The 27183-nt window shown below is 39.4% G+C and overlaps 1 protein-coding gene across 5 annotated transcripts in view; it reads right to left on the bottom strand.

The window, feature by feature from the left end:
- The window catches only part of DENND1A (DENN domain containing 1A), a 142839-nt gene extending 116155 nt beyond the window's left edge, over positions 1-26684 (bottom strand). For 4 of the 5 annotated variants that reach the window (XM_085076715.1, XM_085076712.1, XM_085076714.1 and 1 more), the window contains exons 1-2: positions 21582-21631; positions 21275-21345 (exon numbers count right to left, since the gene is read on the bottom strand). In XM_085076715.1, the coding sequence (XP_084932841.1) occupies positions 21275-21345; positions 21582-21616 (106 nt within the window). In that variant the 5' untranslated portion in view covers positions 21617-21631. Of the gene's footprint in view, positions 1-21274; positions 21346-21581; positions 21632-26525 lie in introns of those variants that run through there. The other variant, XM_085076713.1, reaches the window with a different exon arrangement.
- Between the last annotated feature and the right edge of the window lie 499 nt (positions 26685-27183).

The raw sequence follows: 27183 nt of genomic DNA, 5'->3' as shown, positions 1-27183 counted from the left end.
TAGTATTCCCTGAGAAGTTATCTTAAATTTAATTAGAGATGCTCATAAAACAACAGAATATCATGATTGAAATTATTTATACGACAACGTATTTAAAACAGATCTCTTCAAAGCCATCCGTTTTTCAAAGGAATACTTTGGAGAAGGCCACATTCCATTCTACAAAGATTATTTTTTAATTACAAAACCCAAATCATACAACACTCTGACAAGAGTTCAAACTCAAGTGCAAGGCATGGCAAAGTGAGTGGTGCCCTGGCAGCATCCTCCTTGGTGCCCCGCTGGGTTTGGTGCCAGGGCCTGGCATGCAGGGATGCTGTCCCACGGAGTCCAAACGCAGACACAGCCCTGCAGGCCACGTCACAGCTGGGCTCAGTGCTGCAGGGAGCTGTGCTGGTGGCACTGGCAGCACCACTGGTGTCTCAGAGCAGTCCCAGCCCAGAGTCCTCAGAGCAGAGCTAGCTGGGCGATGAGTTCAGTGATGGTGACTCTGTTGGCAGCAGGTGCAAACTCTTTATCAAGGTGTTCTCTTTCCACATGGGAAATCCAACAGCCTGGGCCTTTTTAAACTTTCCAGCTTCACGTTCTCCAGACAATCAGATGCTTGGTCTTAACATTTCACCATGACACATATACAGTGTATCACACTGCAAACACACAAGCCCATCTACAGTAACACAGCAAATCAGAAACAGAAAGCAAGGGATCTCCTTTTAAAGCCTTGCTTTGAAAATTCTTCAATCTTCACGCAAGTAAGTGAGCAAAGTGCCCAAACACACAAACAGATGTGACCAGATGTGCTGGCATGGGCACCCTCTGCACACAATTAGAATTAGTAAGACAGTATGGCTTCACACTTCGGCACAACAAGTACAGTATCAGTGGTAAGATGAAACTATGCCACATCTATTAGGATGCACGTTTTAAAACAATTTTTAAATAATTATCACAGGGCAAGATTTCAGAATTTCACAGCAAAAAAACCCAAATCAATGAAAGCAATAAATCTGTATTGCTGAAGATATCTGTAATGGTATCTGAAAATTATACCTATATTCTCCCCCCACTTCTCTTGATCCATTGCTCTCAAATTTAATATAAATACATATACACATACTGCCACACACAGCATTTTATCATTTACCATTTTTTAGGGAAATGAGGAACTCAAATTGACATAAATCCAAAGTGTGTTTGCGCTAAACACATTCCTCCATAGATGGCAACCCACATTCTCATTCTTGAAAAATCCAACAAAACAGATTAGCCATACAAAGTAATCGTGTGTGTGTGTGTGTGTAAACATGTATTTTTCCTGTTTTCTTAGCATCTTGAAAGCCCTTCTGTGTTCCTGGAACTCCCTGCCATGAAGGACAGCCCAGAGAAACCTACTGGAGTGTATTTCTGTGAAGCCTGAAAGCCCCATCTCAGCTCTGGGTCGAGAGGCAGAGGTCTGTGCAGGGCTTTGTGAGACTCCAGCGCTCACCGTGAGCGCAGGCAGCTACAGCTCCCCTCGAGCAAACACATTCCTGTTAGTGCCTTTCCATCCCACCTGAGGGAACTGCCCTGCCTGTCACATGCCCGTGTGCCACAGGGACACAGCTTGTCCACAGGCCATTTGGGATGACACATCCCGCAACAGCATCAGGATGGCTTATTGTATTATAAACTGGAACCCTACGGGTAAGAAAATCACTCTAAGTTATGCCTGGCAGCCACAGGTCCTTATGTTTTTACAAGTCCTTTCTATTTACCATTGCGTCAGCTCCATCACTTTAGCTTTTAAATGGTCTGGGAATATTTACTAAACTTTCAGTATCTTTATTTGGAAAACACTACACAAGGGAAAAAGAAACTACTTCACCTCTTAATATCTTTCATTATTGCATCCACTCTTCACTGGTTACCCAGTGTGCATTTGAAAGGTGTTTTCAACTATACTTACCTACACATATATACACAATAAAAGTATATTTAAGTATTTAAATTCTACATGGTCATGCCATGAGGGTTCAGGAAGCTGGACGACCCTCACTACACCAAGAGGACTGACATCAATACATAAAATAGTGGCCTTTGAGACACCTGACTTTATGAAATACAAACATCTCTAAACCAAACATTGCTATTAATCAGCCCATCCAGGCTCTTCCCTGAAAGGATAAGCACAATTCACCCAATAATCTCTACACACATGATATCCAAATTATTCTGAACAAGGGAAAACAGTCATACAAGTGGATATAGGCCGAACCAGCCCCCGGGATTCAGCTTTAATCAGCACTACAAGCACCAGCGAAAACTGCTTCAGCACTCTGTGAAATACTTGGTAAACACATGAACATAACTGACTGTCAACTCTGCCTGTAAAACTAAAGTAACTTGGGAACTTCAAACACTTTTACTCGCAGTAATTTGTTTTGCGCAGCACATGCAAACAGTCAGATGCAGCTCCATTGTAGCTCTAGACAGTAAGAAAGCCCTTTGCAGCTCAAAACACAGGGAACGCTGTTATTCCAGGTACTTAACAGGCTTTCGAGTGAAATGATGCAAAGTAAACACATGTAAAATACTTTTTTTCAAGTTCAGGAGAGTGGAATCTATTTGCTGACATCAGAACAAGGGAAGAGCCAGACTGAGATCCCGACCAACCTCCTGCCCAGCTACAGCAAAGCCCTGAGCTGAAGCTCTGCAGTCACCTATAACTTAAGAGAGCTCTGAAAGCTCAGCCGAGGGCAGGAGGAGATCCCTCTGGAAGTAGAGATTCCATGTCACGTCTGTGAACATTACATAGAGCACTGCACTGATTACTCAACCATATTCCAGCTATTATTGTTAGTATTTCATTAAATATGTGAACGTTTCCAAGTTCTAAAAGCTATCCCTGCCTCTCCATACAGAATCTTGTTCAACAAAAAGCCAAATACAGCAGAATATTGAAATTAGCTGTGAACTGTATAATCCCATTGTTCAATTTCATGGCATTTAAGACACTACCTTCCCCTCCACACAAGTCTGGATGTTAATCCATGCTGGAACCTGATTTAATTTTCCAGATGACAGGATGGGAACATGCTACAATGGCATATTAGTGTAACTGTGATGCTCTTTTATTCTTTTCTTACATCATAAAGTGAGGAGTTTTGCTTTTAAAAGACACAGGCTTAATTACTTCTACAAATAGCACAGCTCAAACTGGTCTGTATTTGAATTGTATGGAAATTATAAAAGCAGGGAAGTTTTCAAAAACTTGTAACAAAATACTTCCCAGAGTAAACCATGCAAACCCAATAAAAACGAACTTGCTTCTTCTGATAAAAACCAGCCAATTTAATCCATACTGGCTACAAATAATTCATTTCAATCCCAAATTGAAAAATATAGTGAAAATTACTTCATTTTTTCTCCTAACTCTTTACCTCATTCATTTCTTTAAGGTCCTTATAGCTGCAATCCCTCTAAAATGAACTGGAATTCCATTCCAAGTAACTTTTAATTTCAACACCCACTACACATTCTCATCCTTATGCAGCACAACTAAAAGCAATGCAAACTTCTTTCCAAACCTCTGCAAACTCCTTGGTGTCCTGCACTCAGCACAGCCGAACACTCCTGCTTGCCCCTAACCTGCTGCAGCTCAGCCTGCAGATACCATCTCAGAGAGGGGGAAGCAGGGGAGGAGGGAAAAAGGCGGGGATGGGTGGAGAAAATGTGGGAAAGAAAAAACCTACAGACACAAGAAGACAGACGCGAAACCTCAGAACAAGTTCTGGCATAAAATACATATAGAATAAAAATTTCCATTTTTATTTAATATGCAGCTTTAAGCCTTCAATATTTTCTTCCTAAAGCGCTCTTTATTCTAAAAGCATACAAGTCAGAAAACAATCAAGATGTAGAAGAAAATTCTACCAGAAAGTAGAATTCCACCCCATCGCACAACCCTGCTGCCTGCTAGCACCACAGTGTGTGAGACTGAGGTTTGCCCCACGAATCACTGAGCACAGCAAGCACCTGCAGAGGTTCCACACTCAAACACACAATCCACGTGAGAATAGTCTGGAATCAACCTCTTCACCTAGCAGATCACAGTGCAAACAAATATCCCACACCCAGGATCTAGGCTGCCTCCCTGGGACAGCTTAGGCCTAAGCCAGTACTGAAGGTTCTGTGAATCCCCAGCAAGCACCAGCTGAGAGAATCAGCCAGGACTGCTACATCAGCTGCTGTGCACGAGGCCACTGACATTAATGTCACAGAAAACAGACTCGCAAGTTTGCCTCCCTCTCTTTAACAGAACAGTTGGACGTCTGCCCTGCAAGCGCCAGAAACCGTACTCAAACCTCACATGAAAATGGTTTTCACAAGTTTTATCTAGAAATGTAATATAAGGTTTGTAACTCACACAAAAAATGCTGTTCAGGCTTCAGTAAAGTGATGTGAAAGCAGGAAAGACTGAGAGCAAAGGCAATATAAAATATACATCATAGGAAACAGGAAGGAAGGGGGAAAACCAGAACAGATTAAGCAAATCACTATGATTTCCATAATTGTTTTTATATTATTAACACATCAAGAGCCAGAGGGGCAGTGAGGAGCAAAACTTTCTAGGCAGTGTTCAGCAACCTCTGTGATTCTTTTAAAAATCCTTCCAAAAAAAAAAAAAAAAGCAGGTTAAACTACAGATTTCATTGCAGATTTGTACTCATGGCAATATACAGCATTCTGGAATGAAGAGCTATAGAGAGGCACCAGCTCTAACAACATAAGAAGTGGCACAGGTTGTCAGAGTCGTGTCCATACATCTGGGGTGCACACCAGGCTTTCTGATCCCCTCACCTCAGCTCTCCAGTGCAGGCACTAGACCAGCAGCAGCTTTATAACCCATTCCAAGTAAACAGAGTAAACACTAAATATGAGATTTTCATCGTTCCTAGAAGACAAACCAACTTTCTATCTAAAGGGGTCTTGCTTCACTTTACAATCCTGTTAAATAAACAGAAACAACACTCACTTCTTGGATAAGAAGACAGGACAAGCACTCATTGCCTTTTACAAGAAGAGGTTCCATTGGTTTCCTCATCAATTATTCGGTGTCAGGGAAAGTTGTTGAACTGCCCAGTTTGCCATGTGCACAACATTTAGTCAGACCCTTCTATAAGGCAACATGTTCCATCTTAACTGCTATTATTTACTCCCTTGCACTCTCATATGGAATGGAGCCAGGTTTAATCAAAACTTTACTAATTCTTTTAATGGAAGCTGTGAAACAGTTGTGTTGCGAGCAGAGCGTTCAAAATATGAAATACAACTGGTGAAATATCTATTAAATCCTTAAACTCTTTTGTTCCATCCATACCATGATTTCAGATTTACAAAACCCAGTTGTATACTGGTGCAGGTTAATGGCTATTGCTGATATTCTAAACTACTACGAGTAAGGAGACATTAGAAAGCATAAGATGCTTACAGTGATCAGCAAACTCAGAATTATTTCTTTACAAAGAGCAGGAAGCTTTCAGTCCAGATTAATCTTTAAACTGCTGATACTGACAGAACTAAAACAAGAACTGTAAGAAGGGGATACACAGGCTAGAGCTAAAACTAAAGTAACAAAGATCAAAACCAGAAGACCAAAAAAGTACTTATTTCAGGTCCTGTTTGTTACACGTTTCTCCCATCTTCATTTGAGGTCTTCAGATCTTTTCTCTGCACTGGTTAATGGCTTTGGTGATACCTCAAGCCCACATTAAAGCACAGTTGATTAATCTTTTGAGTTTGCTTTACTATGCACTTAAGGGGATATTTCTCTTGATAACCATCTGTTCTTCAACCAACCCAGAAACGTAGTATTCCTGCAAATCTAAGCCAAACTCCAGGAGTCCTGCAAACTGCAAATTTTGAATGGATTATATTTTTAATTCTTTTCCCCCTTGTAATTTAAGTCAACAAATTATACAGCAGCTTAAACTTGAAAAAGTATAATTAGGTAAAATCATACTTCAATGGTCAAGAAATCCACAAAGCCTGGCTTACAAAATGAAATACGAAGTGTTTTGAAACATTTTACAGGCTGCCTGTAATAATTATACAAAAGAGTTTAAATGCAGAAGTTGCATGGGAACACCTACTTTAAAGAGGCTCTTTTTGGGTTTAATAATTTTTAAAATTTGTGTTTGATCACTATGTTTTTTCTCATAACCTTTTTGACACTCTATAAATTTAATAGAGATGTATTTCAAGTGCTCAGGCCATGAATACTGAATTTGTTTCTCTCCTGCCTCTTTGTATTTATATTCCAAGACAGCAGAGTTGCCGGGTGACAGTCTCTCCACTTCCACAGCAGCTGGCAAACCCTCCTTGTCCTGGGAATATGAAAGAAACAGTTAACTAATATTTCAGGCTGTGATTTAAATGTGACAGTCTGGAAGTGCCAATACCACACAGGGCAGGATTTACAAGCTAAGATTTTTCCAAAAGTCTCAAAAGCAATAAAGAAAGAAAAATAAAAAGACCTTTATCACATCTAGCTAACATGCAGCAAAAATGAACCTTGATTAATTAGTTAATCCAAATTAGTGCATCATCTAGCGTTTAACAATACCAAATACAAGCAGTGATTGTCTAAACCTCATAATTTGACTTAGATTTTCAGAATGCAAATTCTCAAGATAGGACCAAAGCAACCAGGGCTTTGACAGCTTTATAAGAAACAGTCACTTCTTTAATATTTACACGACATGTATTTCAAACAGCTTCTGTATGCCTATCTGCTGGCCTGAGATTACTGCTTCTGCTGAAGGGCCAAGCACAGGCACCCAAAACAATTTCTCTAAACTCACTTTGTACAGCAGCAAAAATAAATCATATTTGATAAAATTAGAGTTTTTAGCCAACTGAATTCATACCTAACACTGGCATACTAAGCACCTTCTTTTCAAAAAAATCCTTAATCAATCAATTTTATGAGAAATGTTACATTTTCTACTTTCCCGTATCAACCAGGTAACTTTTATTTGTTGCTTTGAAGAAAACCTGAACTGACTGAAAAAGGACGTGGAACCGAAGTGTAGTAGCCAACCACAAGTTCTTGAAGTGTTGTACTAAGAAAGGAAAAACAACAACCCTTCTCTTGAGCAACTGGATAATTGCCCGAACTACAGAGAGAAACCTTCTTTGTTACACATGCAACAGTGAATACTGATTTCTAAGCCTCAAGCAATGTAACTTTCTAATGTTTCAAACTCTGACCCCACTTTCATACTCTCAATATTGATAGTCTCCAACTGTTTGCAGTCTCCAAGTGCCCATGTGTTACTGCAGTGGAGCAGCACTGCTCCCAGACACTGCTCTGTCACTGACTGCACAAACACCCTCTGATGGAACCTGCGGCACAGCAACTGCAGAGCTCAGAGAAAACAGAACTGCACAGCCAGCTGGGGGGCTTGATGGCTTCTGTTAGTGCATCTCTGCTCAGTTCAGGATGCTTTAGTTATTGGGATGGCATTGAACAGAACAAACGATTCTGTCAAAGATGAAACGCTGCAAACCTTGTTCACAATTCTATTGGTCTCTGCAGTGGAGACGTCACCACAAATGCTTTTGGGCATGTGCAGTAAGATACAGCCTATCTACCATACAATAAATCTGATTCATCCATGTCCTCATCAACAATGGACAGCCAAACCTCATGAGCATTTCTGGGGAGCTGATTCCATAGTGGTGCTCTGGCTGTAGCTTTTCCAGTGTAGCCATGCTCAGAGCCTCACCCTCACTGCACTTACAACCCAGAGACCTGTGCTATGAAACAGAACTGACCAACAGTTTCCACAGTCACCAACACATTCCTGAGTTTTCAGGTGTGCAAGTTCATATATTAAAAGATCATACACAAGAGAACACAATAATTATTTCATTGGGACACTTCAGAACTTGGCCTTGTACCCTTCAGGACTCACCCTCACCTTTTTGTTTCAACTTGAACCACGTAACATTCCATAGAGGCTCCACAGCCTTTTCTTAAGTGATCAAACTAATGATGAAGTTCTCTCCATCTTTTTATACAAGCATATATGCTTAATTTTTAAACATGAAAGATTAAATTAGAAGTTACCCACACAAACACAACTCCTTTTAAAAAGGCTCAAAACACTGTATTTACATCTGCAAGTACTCACGTTATTACTACAACCTTTATAGCAGAGCTTAGGTTTGCTTCAAACAAAACAGGGTTCTCAGCGATAGAGGCCCAAGAAAAAGCCCTGCATACAGTTAGTCTACAAAGAATTAACTGGATTAATTAGCAAGGGATTTGAGAAGCAGCTTGGAGCTAGAAAACCAAAACACTAAATTGTTTAAATACTTTGGCAATGGATCAAGGTTTCTAGGCAGCCCTATGTTCCATTCTCTCCTTTTTTTTTTTTTGCTCGGTGTTTTAACACATTTAACCTGACAAGGTACTTTTTCATGAGATATGAATGACACTGTCAAAATACCAAAAAAGAAGATGTGAATTAAAAAATGCCACAAGCTGTTAGCAATTCTGCCAACATGCATGAGCCCAGGCAACATTAATTAAAAATCAATAGCTTAGGACATAAATAGCTCTTATCGCTGTTATAGTATATCTCTAACATAACTCTTTATTAAAGAAAAAAAAAGGGGAAAAAAAGCCAGTGTCTCTGCTATTATTCTGACTGAATTGACCACAACAAAGCAAAAGGAATAAGGCAAAAACCCTGAGCAAAGAAGCCCTTATGAGAAAGGGAGGACAGACATATGAATGATTGGAATGCTTCAGCCTTGCACTATCATTAACACATAACGGGCTGGAAACAGTCACACAGCAAATACTTGGAGAACAAGTTACCAGGAAGAACATTCCATGTTTTCAGTGCTAATATGATTCCATACAAAATCCTTCATGCCAAGGAAATAAAAATAACATGCACATCTTTCTGTCAGCTAGAACTCGGTAATCTGAATTTTCCTGAGTTTATTAAACTGTAGTTTTATTTTGCATCTCAACTAGAGATTGTAAATTCTCTGATAATTATAAAATTAAAATGAGAAAAACCAGGAAATTGCACTCAACCTTTTTTTCCTTCAGCAATATCATCTTCAAGCTAAAGTTACATTAGCAGGTATCAAAGCTGAAAGATTTAAGATAAACTAGGAACTTAAACCACAGCTTACAACATCTGTTTTCCTGCCTGCAGAGAGCCAAGCCTTTGAAAGACCCAAGCCCATTTTCTAACACAATATCACCTAAGGCACACCACTCTGGATGTGCTGTTTGGGTTTGCCGTAACTGCCAGACAATCATGACAATTTAGACTTCTGAACAGTTTCTACAGAAAATTAACATGAAACAGAAGACGTAAAATCACGCTGAAAAGGAAAGATTAAACTTAGTTTTCTTTTTGTCTAACAACTCTTGCTTTATTCAATGATTATTAATGATGGACATATCAAATGCTTCCATCAAGACACATATTTTGATCGTCACATTTACAAATCTCAAGAACCTCTTGCAGCAGATGAGTACATGTGAGTGAAGCTCCACTGAGCCCCAACACCAAACCCTGGGCAGCACCAGGAATGGAGAGCCTGCAACATTAGGAGGTTGATTTTATTAAAAACAAGTTTTACAGATTGCCTCCATTGCAAAGAAAATTTTTAGAAATACCAATCTGAAATACTGAAATAATGAGCTTTATCAAACCATATGCCAAGCCGAACTGTATCTCTGGGCATAATCTGAGATTATTAGGAATTCACTTTTATTATGGAATGGAGACAGGAAGGATGAACCTTTCAGATCTCAAATGGCAGCATTTCACTGTGTCAACTGGATTTTGAGTTCTACCTTGCAGCTGTACTTCGGGACTCTCCTACTGCTTCCCATCCCCTTGTCATAATCCCACCTCCCAAAAATGTATTGATTAAAGTGCAGCACAAGAAAATCAAAGGTTCTATTCATAAACCACAGACACCAAGTGTCAGGGCAGGGAAACAGAAGACCCCACTTGTCACAAGATCTTTTGCTCTAACTTTTCATTGAGCTACAGTCAGAAATTACATATTTCATTCTGAACTACCCAAATTCCATTCCAGCTATTGCCAATTTCAGTTAACCTTGTTTAAGGTGCACTGAATACAAGATTTTGTTGCTGCATTTGATATAACACAACTTTTCATCTAGAAAGCTAATTATGCAATCTTAATTTCTAGTAGGAAAAGTTCATTAGAACACAGAACTGCTGTTTAATTAGAGTTCCTCTAAACAGAATAAATGGAAATTCCACCAAGTTCCCCCAATAACGCTTTTTGTGATTGTAAAAACACAAACTATCAATTTACTAACATTTCAACTGTTGTCTCCATTGAAGGTTCAAGAAAACAAAATAGTTCAGAGACTTTGTTAAATCATGTGTCTCCATTTTACTTTATCATTATAAATTAAACTGAGTAGAAGATGCACAAGTAATTTGTAAACTCTTTCAAAGGATCTGATTTACATTTTTCTTCTACAAAGATGAAGATCTTCCCCAACATGTTCCATTTGTGTTAAATATTAAATTAATACACTTATACTACATATATGGCAAAAATGGAACATATTTTTTATATGTTTTAGAATTACTTCTAGTGGTCTAATGCTGTTTATAATACTGGTGCAAATACTGACACCAATAGAGAAACAAACATTAAAAAGGTGTCCTTTAAGCCTCCCTTTAAGGCATCTACCATAATCGTATAATTTGCTCTGGACATCATTAAAATGTAAAGTTAATGAGGATTCAGCTGAAAACAGAAGAAATGTAACCTATTTTCAGGCAAAACTTCTAACACTGCAATCAGAGGGAAAACCTCTTTGATGTCTCTTTGTCTCTTCTCATTAATTTTCTTTTGGTTTAAAAAAACACAAAGGCTGTTTAAACTAAAAAATGCATAGAAGTTTAAACATGGTAATTATAGTCGAGCTGCAATGAGGTCATTAGGTTTTTAAAACTTTGAGATAAACAAAATTGAGATGTATGACTATTTTAAAAACATGTCAATACTCAATTTTAATTGTCCGCGTGATTGATACCCACTATATTCTAAGGATTTAGTCTAGATACAGAATTGTCTCAAGATGATTTAGTGAAGGACCTAATCCCATGGCCAGCGTAGAGCAAAGCAATCAAGAAATACATCAAAATCAAAAGCTGTAATTACTGTATTACTGGATGCCACAAAAGTGCAACAAAACACACTTCTGCCATCCATGCAAGAGAGATGGCAAATGGTGAGATTTTACTACTCTTTACCTGTACAGTTCATTAAGTAATAAAATACTGAACAAGTCAAATAATTCTATTTACTCACTACATCTATTCTTGTTTATGAACACTGCCAAGGTACACACAAAGCTGCACACTTCTGTTTTAACATGTTAATTCTTTCTGGCAGAAAATATCTTAAATATATATATTTTAATTATACAGTACTGATGGAATCTGTGTTATACTGTAGTGGTAGATATTTTTAGCTAATAATTTACAAGTACATTTTCCCAAACCACAATCAAAACAATTTTTAACGCTACTGTGTACAAAAGCAGGTGATGGACCATCACAAACACAAGTAAGGCCTCAAGCCACAAACACACAGAGCAAATGTAACCTGATCTTTACTGTAGAAGGACATTAATCACCATGAAGCAAAATAAGCATATTTGTAACATTTTTCTGTGTGCCAGGATCACCACTGGATAAAATGGAATAAGATGAGATCAATATATTAGTTTGTGGCAAATGTAAAAAAGGAGTATGAATGTTAATGCATTTGTGGACATAGGTTATAGCTTGAATAGAGGGTCCTTTACGTTAATGAATCTTTTTAACATGTTTGATAAACTCTCCAAATTAAACAGTCAATCACCAATGGGCAAATATCAGATAAAACCAGAAACTAGTTCAGGCGCAAGCGAAGCACGGTTTCAGAAGAAAATTTCATACCTATTCCAAAGGAAAGTTTTGGGTGTTGCATTTTGTTTTGGGGTTGGGTTTTTTTGCTTTCTCCCTTTCCTCTGCCATGTGTTATTAGGGTTTGCTGCTGCCCTTGCCCACTGAGCAGCTCTGTCCTACAGACATACAGCCCAGCCTACAGCATGTGCCAGCTTCCACTCCTCCAGAGCTGCTCCTCACCTCCTGGGCTCCTTCCCTACTTGTTTGAACACTCTTAGTGCCATATTCACATAAACATAAAGCACACCATTTTAATAACACTGAGTCAAATACTCAGCTTACAAATAAGAAACATCAGCAACAGGATTCTTCTGTCTGCCCATACTGTAGTGCTCAATCAGCCATTCTGCCCTCACATTTTCACACTTGGTTTGAGTCTGCATTAATTATTTCTGATAGGTGTTTCTCCACAGAGTGATAATCTGGTTTTAGAATCTTTGGAACAGAAGACCTCAAGGATCTCCAAAGTATCTTAGAGACATAAATTAGAGTCATTTACTTAAGAGGTGCAACAATGTACTAATCAATTCATGAAAAGGTCATGTTGCCATTATTTATATTCATAACTACTAGTTTCAAAGTAAATGATTCTTCAAAGGAACCAAATACAGGATTGAGTTAACATATGTAGAATGCAATGGCAATTATAAGTCTAATTCCCTCCACCACCATTAAAATCCCAGCACAAATTCTAAGGGTGGAAATTCCAGTCAGGAAAGTGTTCAGAAAAAACTCTCCAGACTATAACCCATTCCAGACAACAGATTATCACTATCAGTTGTCTCTTCCCATCCCTCTATCCAAAGTTATGAACCTTAATATTGAAGTTCAACTTCCTTGGTTTCTATTTCACTCTTCCATGAAATAACTAATACTAAAAGCATATAAAAAGCTGTTTTCATCTAAGAAAACATGTAAAAATCATCTTCCCAGGAGCCAAAAATCTGTCAGCATCTGGAATTTTGACAAATGGTTTACCAAAACCTGCTAGCCCAGAAAGACCAAAATGTAAATTGTCTCTGGTAGCACAGAAGGTGGAGTTTGGGATTTGTTTTGATTTATTCTTGGGTTTTGACAACCACTGCTGAAGAAAAACAATAGTCTTGCATTCATTTTACACTTACTCGATAATAATCTAACCTCAAATCATCTCTCTTTTAAATTCCATTTCAAGTAAAAAAAACCCCAAAACCCAAACCACAAACAAACAGAAAAACCCACAAAACAAAACTAACAAGAAACCACAAGAAAACTTGACAATGTCACTTTTTGTTTACGACAAAAAATATCACACCAAAGGCAGACAGGCCAGTACTGCCTAGGGCACTCTGCCAGGCCTCTTTTGGAATTCAAGTTTACATTCTTTTCTTGCAAGGAACTCCCCATAACAAAAAGAACCAGCAATAAAAAATAGATGTAGTTCATCTTTTGCTTCTCCAAACTTGCTTTGCCTGAGTGGAGCACTTCAAGCAGTGCTCTGTTAAGGGCTCTAAAGCACTTTGTAGTGCTCTGGTACAACTACCAACCTACACCTCAACAGACCAAAGATAGATACAAATTCTAAATTCCAGTATTTCTATTGAAAACGTTCATAGGAAGCATCATTCAACTGTGGATGGACCAGCCAGTCACTTCTGGGATGGTGCTAACAACATTAGGCAAAGCAACCACCCAAAGTCGCTATTCTTAAATCTACGGGGAGTCTCCTTTAAAGTCATTACTACTTTGTTTCTTTTTCACCTGAATGACACTCGAATTGAAAGTTCTTTACAGCAATGTCTATATCTAGGTTAACTGCTGATTGCCAACGCACTAAGCTTTGAGCAGAAGTTAACACTCATTAACAAGATTACCTGTTGTGATTAAGTGAGAACAAACAAAAAACAAACCACCTTGGAAATGTTTGTGACTGAGAATGAACTAAAGTTAAAGCTACTCCCTTAAATAAAGTCACACACAAACACACCCACATCCCTTTAAGATCAACATTTGGACTCTATGCAGATACTGGCAGAGCAGCCCTACTCTTAAAGCAGCACAGTAACAGAGAGTTAATTGCAACAAGTGCTTCACCAAATTCTTAAATGCTTCAAATGCTGAAATATTAAATGTTTCAGTAGTATTGGATATCTAAATTGAGTCTCTCAAGAACTCTTTAAAAGGAACAACCACTCAAATTAATCCATAAATTCAAGGAAAACTCTAAGTATAGCTAGTGAATGAAAATAATTTGTTAGAATCACTAGAAAAAACCCTCCCTAAGAAAGTTTCAGTTTAGCAGTTAATTCCAACCTGCAGTTAAAAAGGCACTAGCTGTCAGTCAGTTTTCTCACCCAACTCTATCATGAAAAGAAAAACTGACAGATCACAGGAGCTTGCCTTTGTAAACCAATTCGGGAACTTTCATGCTTCTTATTTGTTAGGTTAAAGGTTAAATTGCTGACCTCTGCCCTCCTGCTTAGCAGCCTTTCCCTTTTTCTGTAAAGCTTTATTTTGGGGCTGTATTTACATGGATTAGTCTCTTTTCACGCTAAGAAGGAATCTGTTCACAGCCAAAGCCTTAGTTCTGGTTGTACAAAAAGCAGTCACAATTATTCAGCAGCAGACAATGACCATATTGTGGATTTACAAAAAAACCACCTCAGCCATGGCAAGTTCTGTCCTTGCTGCACAAAACAATAGAAGAAAAATCTTATCAAGCATTCAAGAGAAAGCAAACAAAGCAGGCCCACTGTGAACTTGATGAAGATGTCAAGCTCCTTTAAAAAAATATAAATCAACAAAAGAGTTTAAAGTCTTGTGAGTGAGACTTTCTGTGCTGAATTTTTCTGTCTAGTTAAACAGTGCCAGCATAGCAATATAGTGCAGATTAGTAAATACTTGTGAAATAGGAAAGACTGTAGACAGAAGTAGTTAAAGCATGAAGCAAAAAGGCCAAACAGCTCTCTTCCCACAAAATACCCTACAGCAACAGAGAAACACTCATACTTGGTATTACTGGTTTAGGGGTTCATTATATCTAGTGTCATCAGATAAGAATATGCCTAAAAATGTGTTAGATAAAATTTATGATGACTTGCAATATGACAGACTCTAATATTTTTTTCATTAAGTGAGTTTCTCTTCAAATTGAGTTCTGTATTTCATTTATACTGTAAAAACCAAACTGTGAACTGTCTTCACACAAAACAGCTCAAACAGTGCTATTGACTTACCCGGACACTGCAGTCTCAGTAAGCTCTTTGTTAAAATCTTCCACCTTGTTTGTACTTAGAAGCAAAGCAATCAAATGGAAACAGAAAAGCAAAGCAGCAGCTTAGGAGAATTAGAATTCCCAAATACCACCTACCTACTTAGGTTTGGTTACTTTTCCAATCCTGCCTTAGGAAGTTCGGTGTAGCAACATAACACTGTAAAGATGCCATAGGAAAACTCATTATATGGGAATTCCAGCACCTCTTCAATGGAAAGCCCTTGTTTAATGGAAAGAGACTTGAACTCTGCACTTTTTTTGTTATTCCTAAATTTTCAGCACTTTATCTATTTCTCAATACAGAATGGGCAGATATGAACCAATAAAATGTTTTCATCTTAAAAAAATAAAGGCTGCTCTGAGACGTGCACGGGTAAGGTTTACAAACCTTTGAATGACCAACTCTTAAATTAATCCTAGTCCAGTAACTTTGCTTATGTTCAAGAAAATACTTCATCAATATGGGAGGCACTGCTCTGCTATGTAACATCATAATCTATGACAAAAGGTAATGATAAGGAGCAGCAGTGTGTCTCTTGCAGAGCCAGAAACCTGCTAGTTCTCTCTACCTGTGAAAGTCCTACCGCAGAAACCATAGTGACAACTGTAGAATAATTTTAGGGCCCAAGTATACCGTGACTTCTCCCAGTAGAGTTAAGGACTTCGATTAGTTTAAGTTATACATTTGTGATCTACTGGGAAGGGGGGGAGGGAGGGAATGAGCTATTACAACCCAAGGCTAGAACATGAAAAGTAAAGAAGGAAGTACTTAAACTACTCACAAGCTTCTAGTAGGAACAAGATTAGTAGTACATGCTACTCTAGGAGCCAATTCAAATGCAAATTTCATCCTTTCACTCAAACAATGATAAACTACCTCAGAGTTAATAGTTTCCTTCTAAGATTCATCTCCCTTTTCAACTTAGTGGTATGTTTTCGAGAAAAGAAAGCACATGGAGAGCCTTACAGCAAGACCTTTTAAATTCTGTCATAAAAGAAGTAGCATAAACTACATTTCCTTTCCTAATCCAGTGAACATTTGTTAAACTCTAACACACTTACACTTTGTCCATGCGGTTGCATTTAGGCTTCTAACTTACCATGGTTTTTAAAAAAACACTGAGAAAGAAATCCTTTAGCTGTACTAAACCATTTCAGCTTTTTCCTTGAACACACAGCAAGAATTTATGCTACACTCACAAAAAGATGAAAGATGAGGTCCTTGGAGAGAAAGGCCTTTTGGCACACTACATGGTAAAGCTACAGATTTGACATACTTTTATAATGTCTGCTTTGGCAAGAACACAAAAACCCCACACAAAAGCATGGTACGTCCTCCCAGACAGGGGTGTAGGGGGTGTTTTACTCTTGTGAGCATTTACTTTCAAATGCTCTTACTTCAGAGACTATTTTGATCGGTTACTTTAGACTAACAAATTCTCTTTTGCTATATGAACAGTTTGACAGTCAGACTACAATTCTCCTCACAGCCCTTTCTAACAAGAGAGAATCTTTGGCTGAGGTCCAGCAACAGCCTTAAATTTGTCACATTCTATTTTTGATGAATGATCTGCAGCAGTTTTAAGATCATAAAGTGCTTTGAAAGTTAAAAGAAAAATTTCACAAGTAGTAAGCTTTCACTTTCTTTATAAAGGTATTTAAACTAAATTTGCTAGCAGAGTCTTTCTACTTCTGCATCTTAAAAAAACCACACAAAACAAGCTTCTAGCTGAGATTAAAAACACAGGAAACAGTTGCAATGCTCTTTACTTGTATACAATGTGTCAACAGGATAGAACTGGGTGTCTACAAGTGCTTAAGTAAGCTTAAGCAGTTATGGTCTTTAAAAAAAACAATACAAGTTCTTTGTAATTTACTACCTCAGTTTCTGTGAAGTTTCACTATTACAAAATGCCATGACAAATACAAAAATCATAATCTTATAAAATGCTTTTTTCCTTCCTTTAGACAAAGATTAAATATAGGAAAAGAAATCCAGTAAAATAGCAGTATTTCATGCAAAGCTTCTATTTTGCTCTCAGATTATCCACGTCATGTAACAATTCCAATGAATAAGAGAAGACCATGTACCAGAGACACAAAACTTACTAGTTTAACTTTGAGCCAATATTTTCCCTAAAATATTTCATCTTAACAATAAAAGCATAGCTATTTTTCCTTCTCTTTCTGAAAGTAAATGTGTGGGAGTTGGTGAGAAGCATTAGACTTGCAAAGTTCCTATGCCTGACATACTTATACCTGACACACACAACACAGATTTCTCACTAGATAAATTCCATACACTGTCACTGTAAAAACACAGACTCCTTTCTATTCTGGTTTGCAGCTTCTCACTTTCGGTGAGAAGGCTCCAGGCTCCAGAGCAGTGCATCCCTACAAAGAGGAAACCAGGGAAGAGGAGGCCTGCAGGGATGAAGAAGGAGCTCCTGGACAAACTAAACACAAACAGGCAGCTTACAGAGGGTGGAAGCAGGGAAAGATGGCCTGGAAAGAATGCAGAGAAACTGTCTGAATTACCAGGCATCAGGTTATTGCTAATGCCCTGGCAGAAATAAATCTGGCCAAGGACACCAAGAGCAACAAGGAAAGCTTCCATAGGTACATTGACAATAACAGAAAGAACAGGGAAATCACACGTTTTCCCATCCCTTCTTTACAGGAAAGGACAGCGAGACCACAGCAAGCTGATCCAGTAATCATTTCCGCTCTCAGTTCTCACATTTCACTGTGGTTTGGCAAAGTTCTGCCCAAACTGGAATAAAACAATGTTTGCTTTTTCAACTTCTTAGGTTTGCTTTTTCAACTTCTTAGGTTTGCTTTTTCAACTTCTTAGGTTTCAATGAAATTTTTCTCTTTGTACCTCATTAAGGTACAAAACATTTCTCAGATGATCCTGAAGCTTACATTACTATGAATCAAATCTTAGGATCATGGAATAATTCAGGCTGGAAGGGACCTCAGAAGGTCTTTAGACCAACCTCCTGCTCAAAGACAGGCCAGGTGTGAGGTCAGAGCAGGTTCTTCAGGCTGGAAAGCAGTTGGGTCTTGAAAACCTCCAAGGATGGAGATGCACAACATCTCTAGAGTGACCTGCTCTAATACTTGACTCCTCATGGTGAACACGTTCCCAATATTCACTCAGAATGTCTCGATTCAGTCTATCACTGCATCTTGTCCTCCTGCGACACATCACTTGATGAGCCTGGATACCTCATCCCAATGAACTCTGCAGGTATGGAAGGCTGATGCTCAGGCTCCCTGAAGCCTCCTGCAGGCTGGACCAGACCAGCACTCAGCTCCTCACACTGAAGAGCTCCAGCTCGCTCACCATCTTTGTGGCCCTCCGTTGAACTTGGTCCAGTTTATCAATGTCTTCCTTGGAACCCAGAACAGATTTTTCCCTTCTGCAGTCCACTGTCTCAGTAATTAAGAGGGACTCTTCTACAGCCAGCACTGGCAGAGGCTGCCCAGGGCAGTGGTGGAGCTGCCATTCCTGCAGGTATCCAAGAGATGTGCAAGTCCTAGTGTTCAGGGATATGGGCTTTGCAGCATCAGGTTTACGGTTGGATTCAATGATCTGAAAGGTCTTTTGCAACCTAAATAATTCTGTATGAGCAAATGGAAAATGCTCTTCTCATCAATTTTAAAACTTATGAAACAAATAACATTTGAACACAAGTCAGTGTCTCCCATTTCTGCAAGATGCAAGTGAACTTTCAAATACTTTAAAGCTTCAAATTTCAGTTGATATTTCACAGTCACATGGCAAACATCCTTTGCTAGTTTCTCACTTTTCCTCTTCCAATTGCTCCCCCATCCCACCAGGGCTGGGGCAGCGAGCAGCTGCGTGGGGCTGAGCTGCCAGCTGGGGTTAATCTATGACAGCTACACAAATTTTTGAATAGCAAAATAGAGGCAAGTTTTACCATCTCACAAGCCAGACAATCCCCCACTCTAGGACAGCTACAACTTTGGAGCAATTCTTTCTCCTCAAGACCAAGTAGAAGATGGATACCAGAATTAAGAGCATTGGAAGTATCAACAGCACTATTATACTAGACACAGACTTCAAAAATAGCTGTCTTAGTTAATTTTGGGATCAATTAAATGGGGAGAAATAGATTTAAACCTGCCTGATAATTTGTTTCTTATACACCTTTTATGCATTTTGCTTTTCTCAACAGTAGCTGTTCCCTGTCATGCAACATACACTCCCAGACTGCAAAAAAATAAAAGTTAATCTATATTCTTAGTTTTCTGACACAGAACAGTCAGCCAAGAAGTGGACACAGATTACATGGCAGTGTCTAGGTCTGTATTTCTGGAATGGTGATTTGCCTGGGATACAGTACAACTGTTAAATATAACTGCAGAGAACCAGACAACCTTCATTCAGAACAGAAGGACGAAGTATTTGGGTATACACAAGTCTAAGGCTTCTGGGAATAAAAGGCACCTCTCAAGTATAAAAAAATTGGTTGGGAAAAATCTCTTAAAAGATTCTTCAGAGAGAGTAACTTCAGAATACATGACTTGTAAAAATAACTATAAAAACTTTTTTCTTTACTTCCTAAAAAGAATTTCTCAAGATTTTGCACCTACAAGTGCATACAACAAACCTAAAAACACAACTAAGTGAAACTCCCACAGAATCAGTTGGTTTATAGAACAAAATGTATACTAAATTCTCCAATTAAAAACCTGTAAAGTAGTTTCCGTGCTTTTTAACCCACCTTCCCACAGCAGGGAATTAATCCCTCCAGGGGGATGCAAACAAACTTCAAAGAGAAGATTATACCCAGACACTAGTACTGTACAATGTAATGTTTATGGTCAAATTTGTTCAGATTTTCTGGCACTAGAATCCAGGTCAGATGTGCAGAAACAAAGACCAGTTATTAAAAGGGCTCCTGCAGTTACATCAAATAGCTGTGATGGCACAGAGCAGTAGGACAAGCCAAAACTGTATTCCAGTTACAACTCCTATGGAGGCTTTGGCAAGCAAGGAGTTGCAGCTATTGGACTTTCACAGACTGTAACAAACTAATACAGATATAAAAGGAGGTAAGTGGCTTTCCAGTCAATAAAATATAAAAATCCTTTCAACTGGTTCATTATAACGTATCTACAATTGGTTCACTTTAACATATCTACAACACGCATGGTTGTTTCATAAAAAATAAAAGAAATACTACTTCAGTATATGCTGACTAGTCATAGTTATTTAATTTTGACAAACTTCCTTTTTGTACCATTCTAGAGACTGAACTCACATAACAGTATCTTGAACTCAACCCTGGAACTGTGAATTTCAACCTTTGCTTTTCCTGCTTATTTGATCAAGTTCCTCAGGTTAGATAAAAATGCAATTAAAAATTCCAAAATGTACTTACATGTTGGTTTCAGCAGTTATGGGACTTCTCTACCATAAACATAGAAATACTTATTAAAAATAATATTGTAGAAAAATATTTGTATAAGTATGTCTCAATAACAGTTAACTAAATCATAAGTGCATCCATGCCTAATTTCCAGATAAAGTCATTTGATCAAAGTGAGAACTCTGGAAGCAGATAAAAATACTCTTGTAGACAAGTAAGAAAGAGGAAGTAAAAATAAATTCCAAACAAGACGTTTTAAGGAATTTTTTTGGTTTAAAACTACCCTTTTCTTACATGAGCAGCAAGTGGCAACCAGAAAAAGCATTTACTTTTTCAACCTAATCAAGAAAAGAGTTATTTCTATTTTAAAAGACAAAAAGAGACAAAACAGTCAAAGAAACCAGAAAATCGTCCATAATTAGGCACAGAAACATAAATTTCTCATTATTAATCCTAACTGTAAAAGATTCCACAGAACTGGCGATTAAGACATTTTTAAAAGCCAGAACAGCATAATATTAAATACACTTCATTATCTCACAATATATGGTTCTTAAGAATAGTTTTAGCCAATAAATAGGTAGAACTACAGTGCAAAACGGTACCTTTCCCAATGCAACTGATTCCTGAGTGGGTCACTTCTGCATACACCTCAAAGGTAGTTTCTGGATTTTGTCTGAAACAAAAGAAAGGTACATACCACACTGAGAATTTGGGTTAAGTGTACTTGCAATGAGGCAGTCAGAAAGGGTTCTCAGAAGGCACACAGTACAATGACAACTAGAGATTCTCTATTTCCTGGTTTACAGCCCTGGACGTAAAGATTTTTTCAGAAAAAAAAAAAGTCCTGAAAAATTTTCACCAGACTGGAAAGTCACATTGTCCAACACTGAATAAACAACCCAGATTCACATTTTCATTACTGTGACCCTTGAGTTCAACTTCATGGCATCTATTTGTCCAGGAAAAAGTTAAAAAAAAAAAAAAAAGAAGTTGCAGTCAAGAGGAGAAAAAGTCACTCTCTGCACACACTACTGAAAAACTTAAGAGGCTGTATTTAGATGCAGACAGTGCCCCTTTTTAATACCTGTCAAAATATTTCTCTCTCTTTGTCAAAAAAGGGCCATGTTGGAGAATATTACAAATGCACAAGGTTTGGTCTCATGAGACTCCAGAGTCTTAAATCCAGAAATTTGCCAGATGCTAGGAAATAGGTGCGATAGTCAAAAACCATACCAAAGTGAGCTACAAGATGTAAATGATGCTTGAGGAGAGAGATTTAATCTGCTCAAGAGTTATAAATATACAGTAGTAAAAGTAATAAGCTAATGATATTACTTCAAAAGAAACAAACTATTTAGTGTATATTTTCAGTTCTTACCGTTTTAACTCTGTAAGTGATGCTCTGGAATTACATCTCATAATGAGTATGTAAAGGCAGCAGATGATTATATAAGAAAGAATATTTTGAGTTAATTCCTGACTAACAATTTTAGCTACTCCAGATATTTTTATGAGATTAGAGACTGTAGTTGTTTAGCTACTGAAATAAGGATTTTGCAGGTCTGAACATGTGACACTTTATTCTTAGACTTTCTGGTTAAAATCAAGAATCAAAATTGCATAATTACTGTTCCAAATTTATGGTTGATTGTATAGTGATAATATTGTCTCCAATGTGTTAATGCAAGCTAACATTAGAAAATTGCAGCAGTATAATTAACTTGTGAATTTTGTAAGTCCCTAACAGCTAAGGATGAAAATAATGACAAATCCATAAATATATATGCTAAAATTCCTGACTGAATGATAATTAAAAGAATTAAACTCACCTTACCCAACATCTCAAACAAAACATATGAGCATGTCAAGGAGTTCAGCTTACTCTTCAGAGAATTTCTATTATTTTTAATCCTACTTTAACACCAAAAGGATTAAGGAAAACATTTCTAACCATGCCACAGGCCCATTTAGTCTAACTCAAGTGGCTCCAAGCCAAACCCCACACCTATTTAAACTGACAAAAAAGCTACCATTGCTTTCAGTAGCACAGGATCACACTCCTCAGTTTTACAGAGCACCTCTCAGGAGCAACAATGGTTCACAACTCAATTAATGGTAATTTAATTTGCCACCAGTTCCCAACTGATTTGTCTTAAGCAGCTGTTTTTTTCAGAAAACTACATTCATAACTTATGAGAAATCCAAAGTCAGCTATTATTGTGCAATATAAACCAAACTTACATAATTCTCACTGTGCAACTCAAGTTGCTGAACATAATCTGCAAATACTGGGGTTTAGCTACATTCCAACAGTCATGGTACAGGGTGAGGATGGAATGATATCCACAGAGCATCAGAAATGTATTTTTCCTTTCATACACATTGCTGGGCAGCCTTGTCATACCTTAGTTGTTTGTGTCTTTATTTTTAGCACCCTGTTTCCTTAATTAAAAGTTTATAAACTTTATATTTTTACAGCTAATGGTTAAAACAACAAACACCTTTTTAGTATTATGTTAGAGCCCATGTTCAAATTCTTAAGTGAAAGCACTGTGTAACACAGCTGGCAGGAGCACAGACTATATACCAAAACTTTCAGACAAAAAGACATCACATTTTGTATTTTAATTTTCCGTGACAAACGTCCATTTATTTCTATGAACAGTGAAATTAAAGTGGCTTTCCCAACTAAGAAAGTATTAAAGGCTGCATTCAACAACCAACACCTCAGTATGAGAATGAAGTCATTGTTGGATTGTGGATATTTTATAACTTTTCAAAGGCATTAAGGAAACAAGTCACTATGAGACTTCATACAGTTTGCAAATACAGCATAAACATGACCATAAAATGTATATTCTGCAGTCTAATGTCACTTGTGCAATGCACTGAAACCCCAACCCCTGCAATCCTCCACAGCACGAGAGCCTTGAATACACACACCAAGTTTTGTCTCCTACCCAAAAATCACTTACAGACCCAGTCACTTATCAAGTGAACAAACAGATGCAATTTAAAAAAATACATAGGACACAGAGGTACAAAAACATTAGTACCTCATTTATTTGAGAATTAAGTAATTTCAGAAGGAAATGCAATACTTCTTTGTAAACACAAACTCAGAAAGGAGCTGTGTGAGAAAATAAATGCTAGTTGTATTAATTACTTCAAATCTCTGATGTAGAAATAACTTCAGTATCAAAGCAATTAATATAAAATTCAATTTTACACTGAAGATAATACTTAAAATAAGACATTTAGGTACCTTTTACAATCAACAACTGCAGTTTTTACCAAACAATAAGAGATTTATGCAGAGTAAAATAAATAAGAAATCCTCTCTGTCTTGTAATGTGGAGTTCAAAGGCTCCTGAGCAGTGACAGCAGCAGGTTAACAAGGCTCCTATCCTACCTCACCTGGCTGGCACAGAGTGCCTGGCACGTTCCCTGTGACATGCCCCAACAAAGATTAAGCCAGCACTATAACCTAACACTCAATTTAGCTTTTTTTTTTTGCCTGCAGCTATACAGAAGCTAAAAGCTTACAGGACTGCTGGCAATTCCTTGATTTCTTTCACTTCAGTCTGATGCAGCTACTGATACTTTTCTCTAAGCAATCTTTCAGTCAAATGACTCATTATTACACACCCATCAGAAAACTACCTGACAGATACGCCCGGGTTTCATGCAGAGTCTATCACAGTGCATGCAAGGGATCCTGTGCCAAGGAGTTTACTATCCCTCATAGTTATCAATCTATTGCAAGAAGCAAGACATCTGATTACTGGATATTTACTGGGGCTCCAGCACAGAGGGCTGACACCCCTAAAGGAGATGTGCCTCAACCTACCCAATTACCAAACAGTTTTCTCATTCACACTCCCAGCCTGTCCCAATAAGGGAGTTAATTATCAACTTTAAAATCTTTGCTGGATTAAACACCCAGCTCAGAAAGGCAGACCAGAAAAGCTTCTTACTCAGACAGGCTCTCTCACTCTATATATTTTAAGATTGTTTTGAAATTTTGTCCTTGCACTGCTCAGGTACAATGTTCTGTCCAAAGTGGAAAAAAGCAGTTTATTAATTGTTGCTCAAGGCAAAGTTGCTTAATCACTCAGTGGACAAAATGCTTTCTCACAAAGTCCAAGAAGAATGAAAAGCAATGTTTACCTGGGTTTATTACCTCTGTAACCCTGGTGATTGGGAAAGACATGGGTTTTACCTACAATCTTTAAAGACAAGTTCACATTGAAAGACTGTACAGAAAAAGTTCTAAACTCCATGGGCTGCACTGAATATTTCTAAAAGCTACATCTCCCTGACACCAGTTTCCAGCTGGAGCACCTCACCTGCCTATGATATTCTCATTTAGCAAGGTCTGCTCAAAGCCACTGAAGTCCAATCAGCAATCACAAACCCAAAGATGGCAAACATAACTTGTGGATTCAGTATGCACACAAAAGAAACTGAAAGTAACCATCAACCTTTTAATAGATTTAAGATAAGGTCACCATAAGAAGTTATTTTGGATCATAATCTTGAAGTGATTCAAGCACGGGTGAGTGCTGCAAGGTCTGAAGGTGCAAGTTAGAGATAAGCCTGCTCTGCTGCCAAAATACCTACAATTTTCAATTCTACCTGTATTTGACTGTAAGAGTTTTACTAGTTTCTCAGGCTTTCATTTCTCTGCAGCAACAGTTGAGAACACATACACCAAAAAACAGTTGAGAACACATACATCATAGTATGCTCAAGGAAGGAAGGAAGGTTCACTCCTTTCTGGAACCAACCAACTGCCACAGTGCTATCATTACAGTCACTATCTACTTACATTTTCTTAAAATACCTGGCTGAAAAGACACATTTTCATCTCTCCAGCCTATGGGCTGGGGAACATGAAGATGTGTCATCACACAAACTATGTTCCCTCCAGTCTTGTACCCTTGTAAACAAAAGAAGTGGAAAAGTTAAATCCCAACGTAGTCCTGAAGATCACTGTGTTCAAGAAGGAAAAACAATTGCTCAACAGCACCTGCTGAAACTGCTGAACAAAACAGGATCTACCTGGGTCTCTCCTCTCTATAACCCTTTCACACACAGAGATGTCAGCACTCCCTGCTTGGCAATAGCTTTATTACACCTCTACCTGCCTCCAAGGGACTGAATTTTCCTCGAATGTCACATGAACGAACTGAGACTTTTACTGTGACTATACCAAACACACCAACAGGGCTTACCAGTAAATCAACCACCAGTTTTATGAAAATTTAAAAAAACATTGAGGGCATGGATCTGCAGGCCCAGCACATCAGTCACTAGCATCATTCTTCTCCTTTCCCCAACCCCGTCGCTAACGCGCTCTGAAGATCTCCTAACCAGACTGCGGTCCTTCCGTCAGCACACTCTAAACGAAATTTGCACTCCCTCGACCCCTCCACACCCCAGAAGAGGCGTCGCCTGTGCTGGCAATGAAGATGTTCCCATCCCAGCACCCCCGCCCTCCCTCAGGCCTGCACCGATAACACCGCACTGCCCTCCGCCCGGCCCCGAGCGCGGGAGGGGCAGCGCTGTGGCTGAGGCAGGGTCGGCTCTCGCCCCTCTCCTGGGGCAGGCCGGGGGTTCCGCCCGGAGCTGGGCTCTGACGGCCCGTCCTGCCCGTCCCTGCGGCCCGCGGGGCGGGCAGCACTCTCTTCCTTCTCCCTTCTCCTTCTCGCCCTCCCCGAGGCCCGCGGGCTCGGCCGGGGTCCCGCCCGCGCGGCCTCACACGGAGCGGAGGGAGGGCGGGGAAGTCAGTCCCCTTGTCGCTCTCCCGAGGGCCTGGAGCAGGGCTGGAGAGCTGCGGAGGGCACTCACTTGATCCTGGATCCCATGGTCTCCGGGGGGCCGCATAGACCCGGGGCGGAGCGAGACACGGGCGGGGGCCGCAGGGCCGCGCTCTGTCCGCCGCTCGCCCCTCACTCCATCCCGGCCCGCGCCGCGGCGCCCCGGCCGAGTCACGGCGCGGGGGCTGCCGGGAGTTGTAGTGCGGCGGGGCCCGGGGCGGGCGGTGTGCCCGAGTGCGGAGCAGCCGTCAGGGCACGGAGCGGGCTCTGCTCGTGCTGCCGAGCCACGGCAAAACAGGCAGCGGGCAGAAACCGGTGCACAGCAAGTTCCACCTGAACACGAGGGAGAACTTCCTCACTGTGCGAGTGATCGAGCACTGGAACAGATTGTCCCCAGAGAGTGGGGAGTCTGCCTCACGGGAGATATTCCAGAACCGTCTGGGCAGAATCCTATCTGTGCCATGTGCTCTAGGATGACCCTGTCTGAGCAGGGAGATTGGACCAGATGCCCCACTATGGTCCCTTCCTACCCGATCCGTCTTGTGTCTCTGTGACGGCGGCCGGGAGCACCGAGGGTCGGAAAGGGCGACGCTGAGCGGCCCCGCTCCCCTCACGGAGATTTAGGCGGGAGCCCTCGGCGGGATAGCCCGCTCCCCTCACGGAGATCCAGGCAGGGCCGGCCGCGCTCC

This window comes from Lichenostomus cassidix, chromosome 17, assembly GCF_008360975.1.
Source record: "Lichenostomus cassidix isolate B80296 chromosome 17, HeHo_3.0, whole genome shotgun sequence".
Classification (NCBI taxonomy): Eukaryota; Metazoa; Chordata; class Aves; order Passeriformes; family Meliphagidae; genus Lichenostomus; species Lichenostomus cassidix.
Note: the sequence above shows the minus strand (reverse complement) of the source record. Positions and strands in the feature narration are given on the sequence as shown.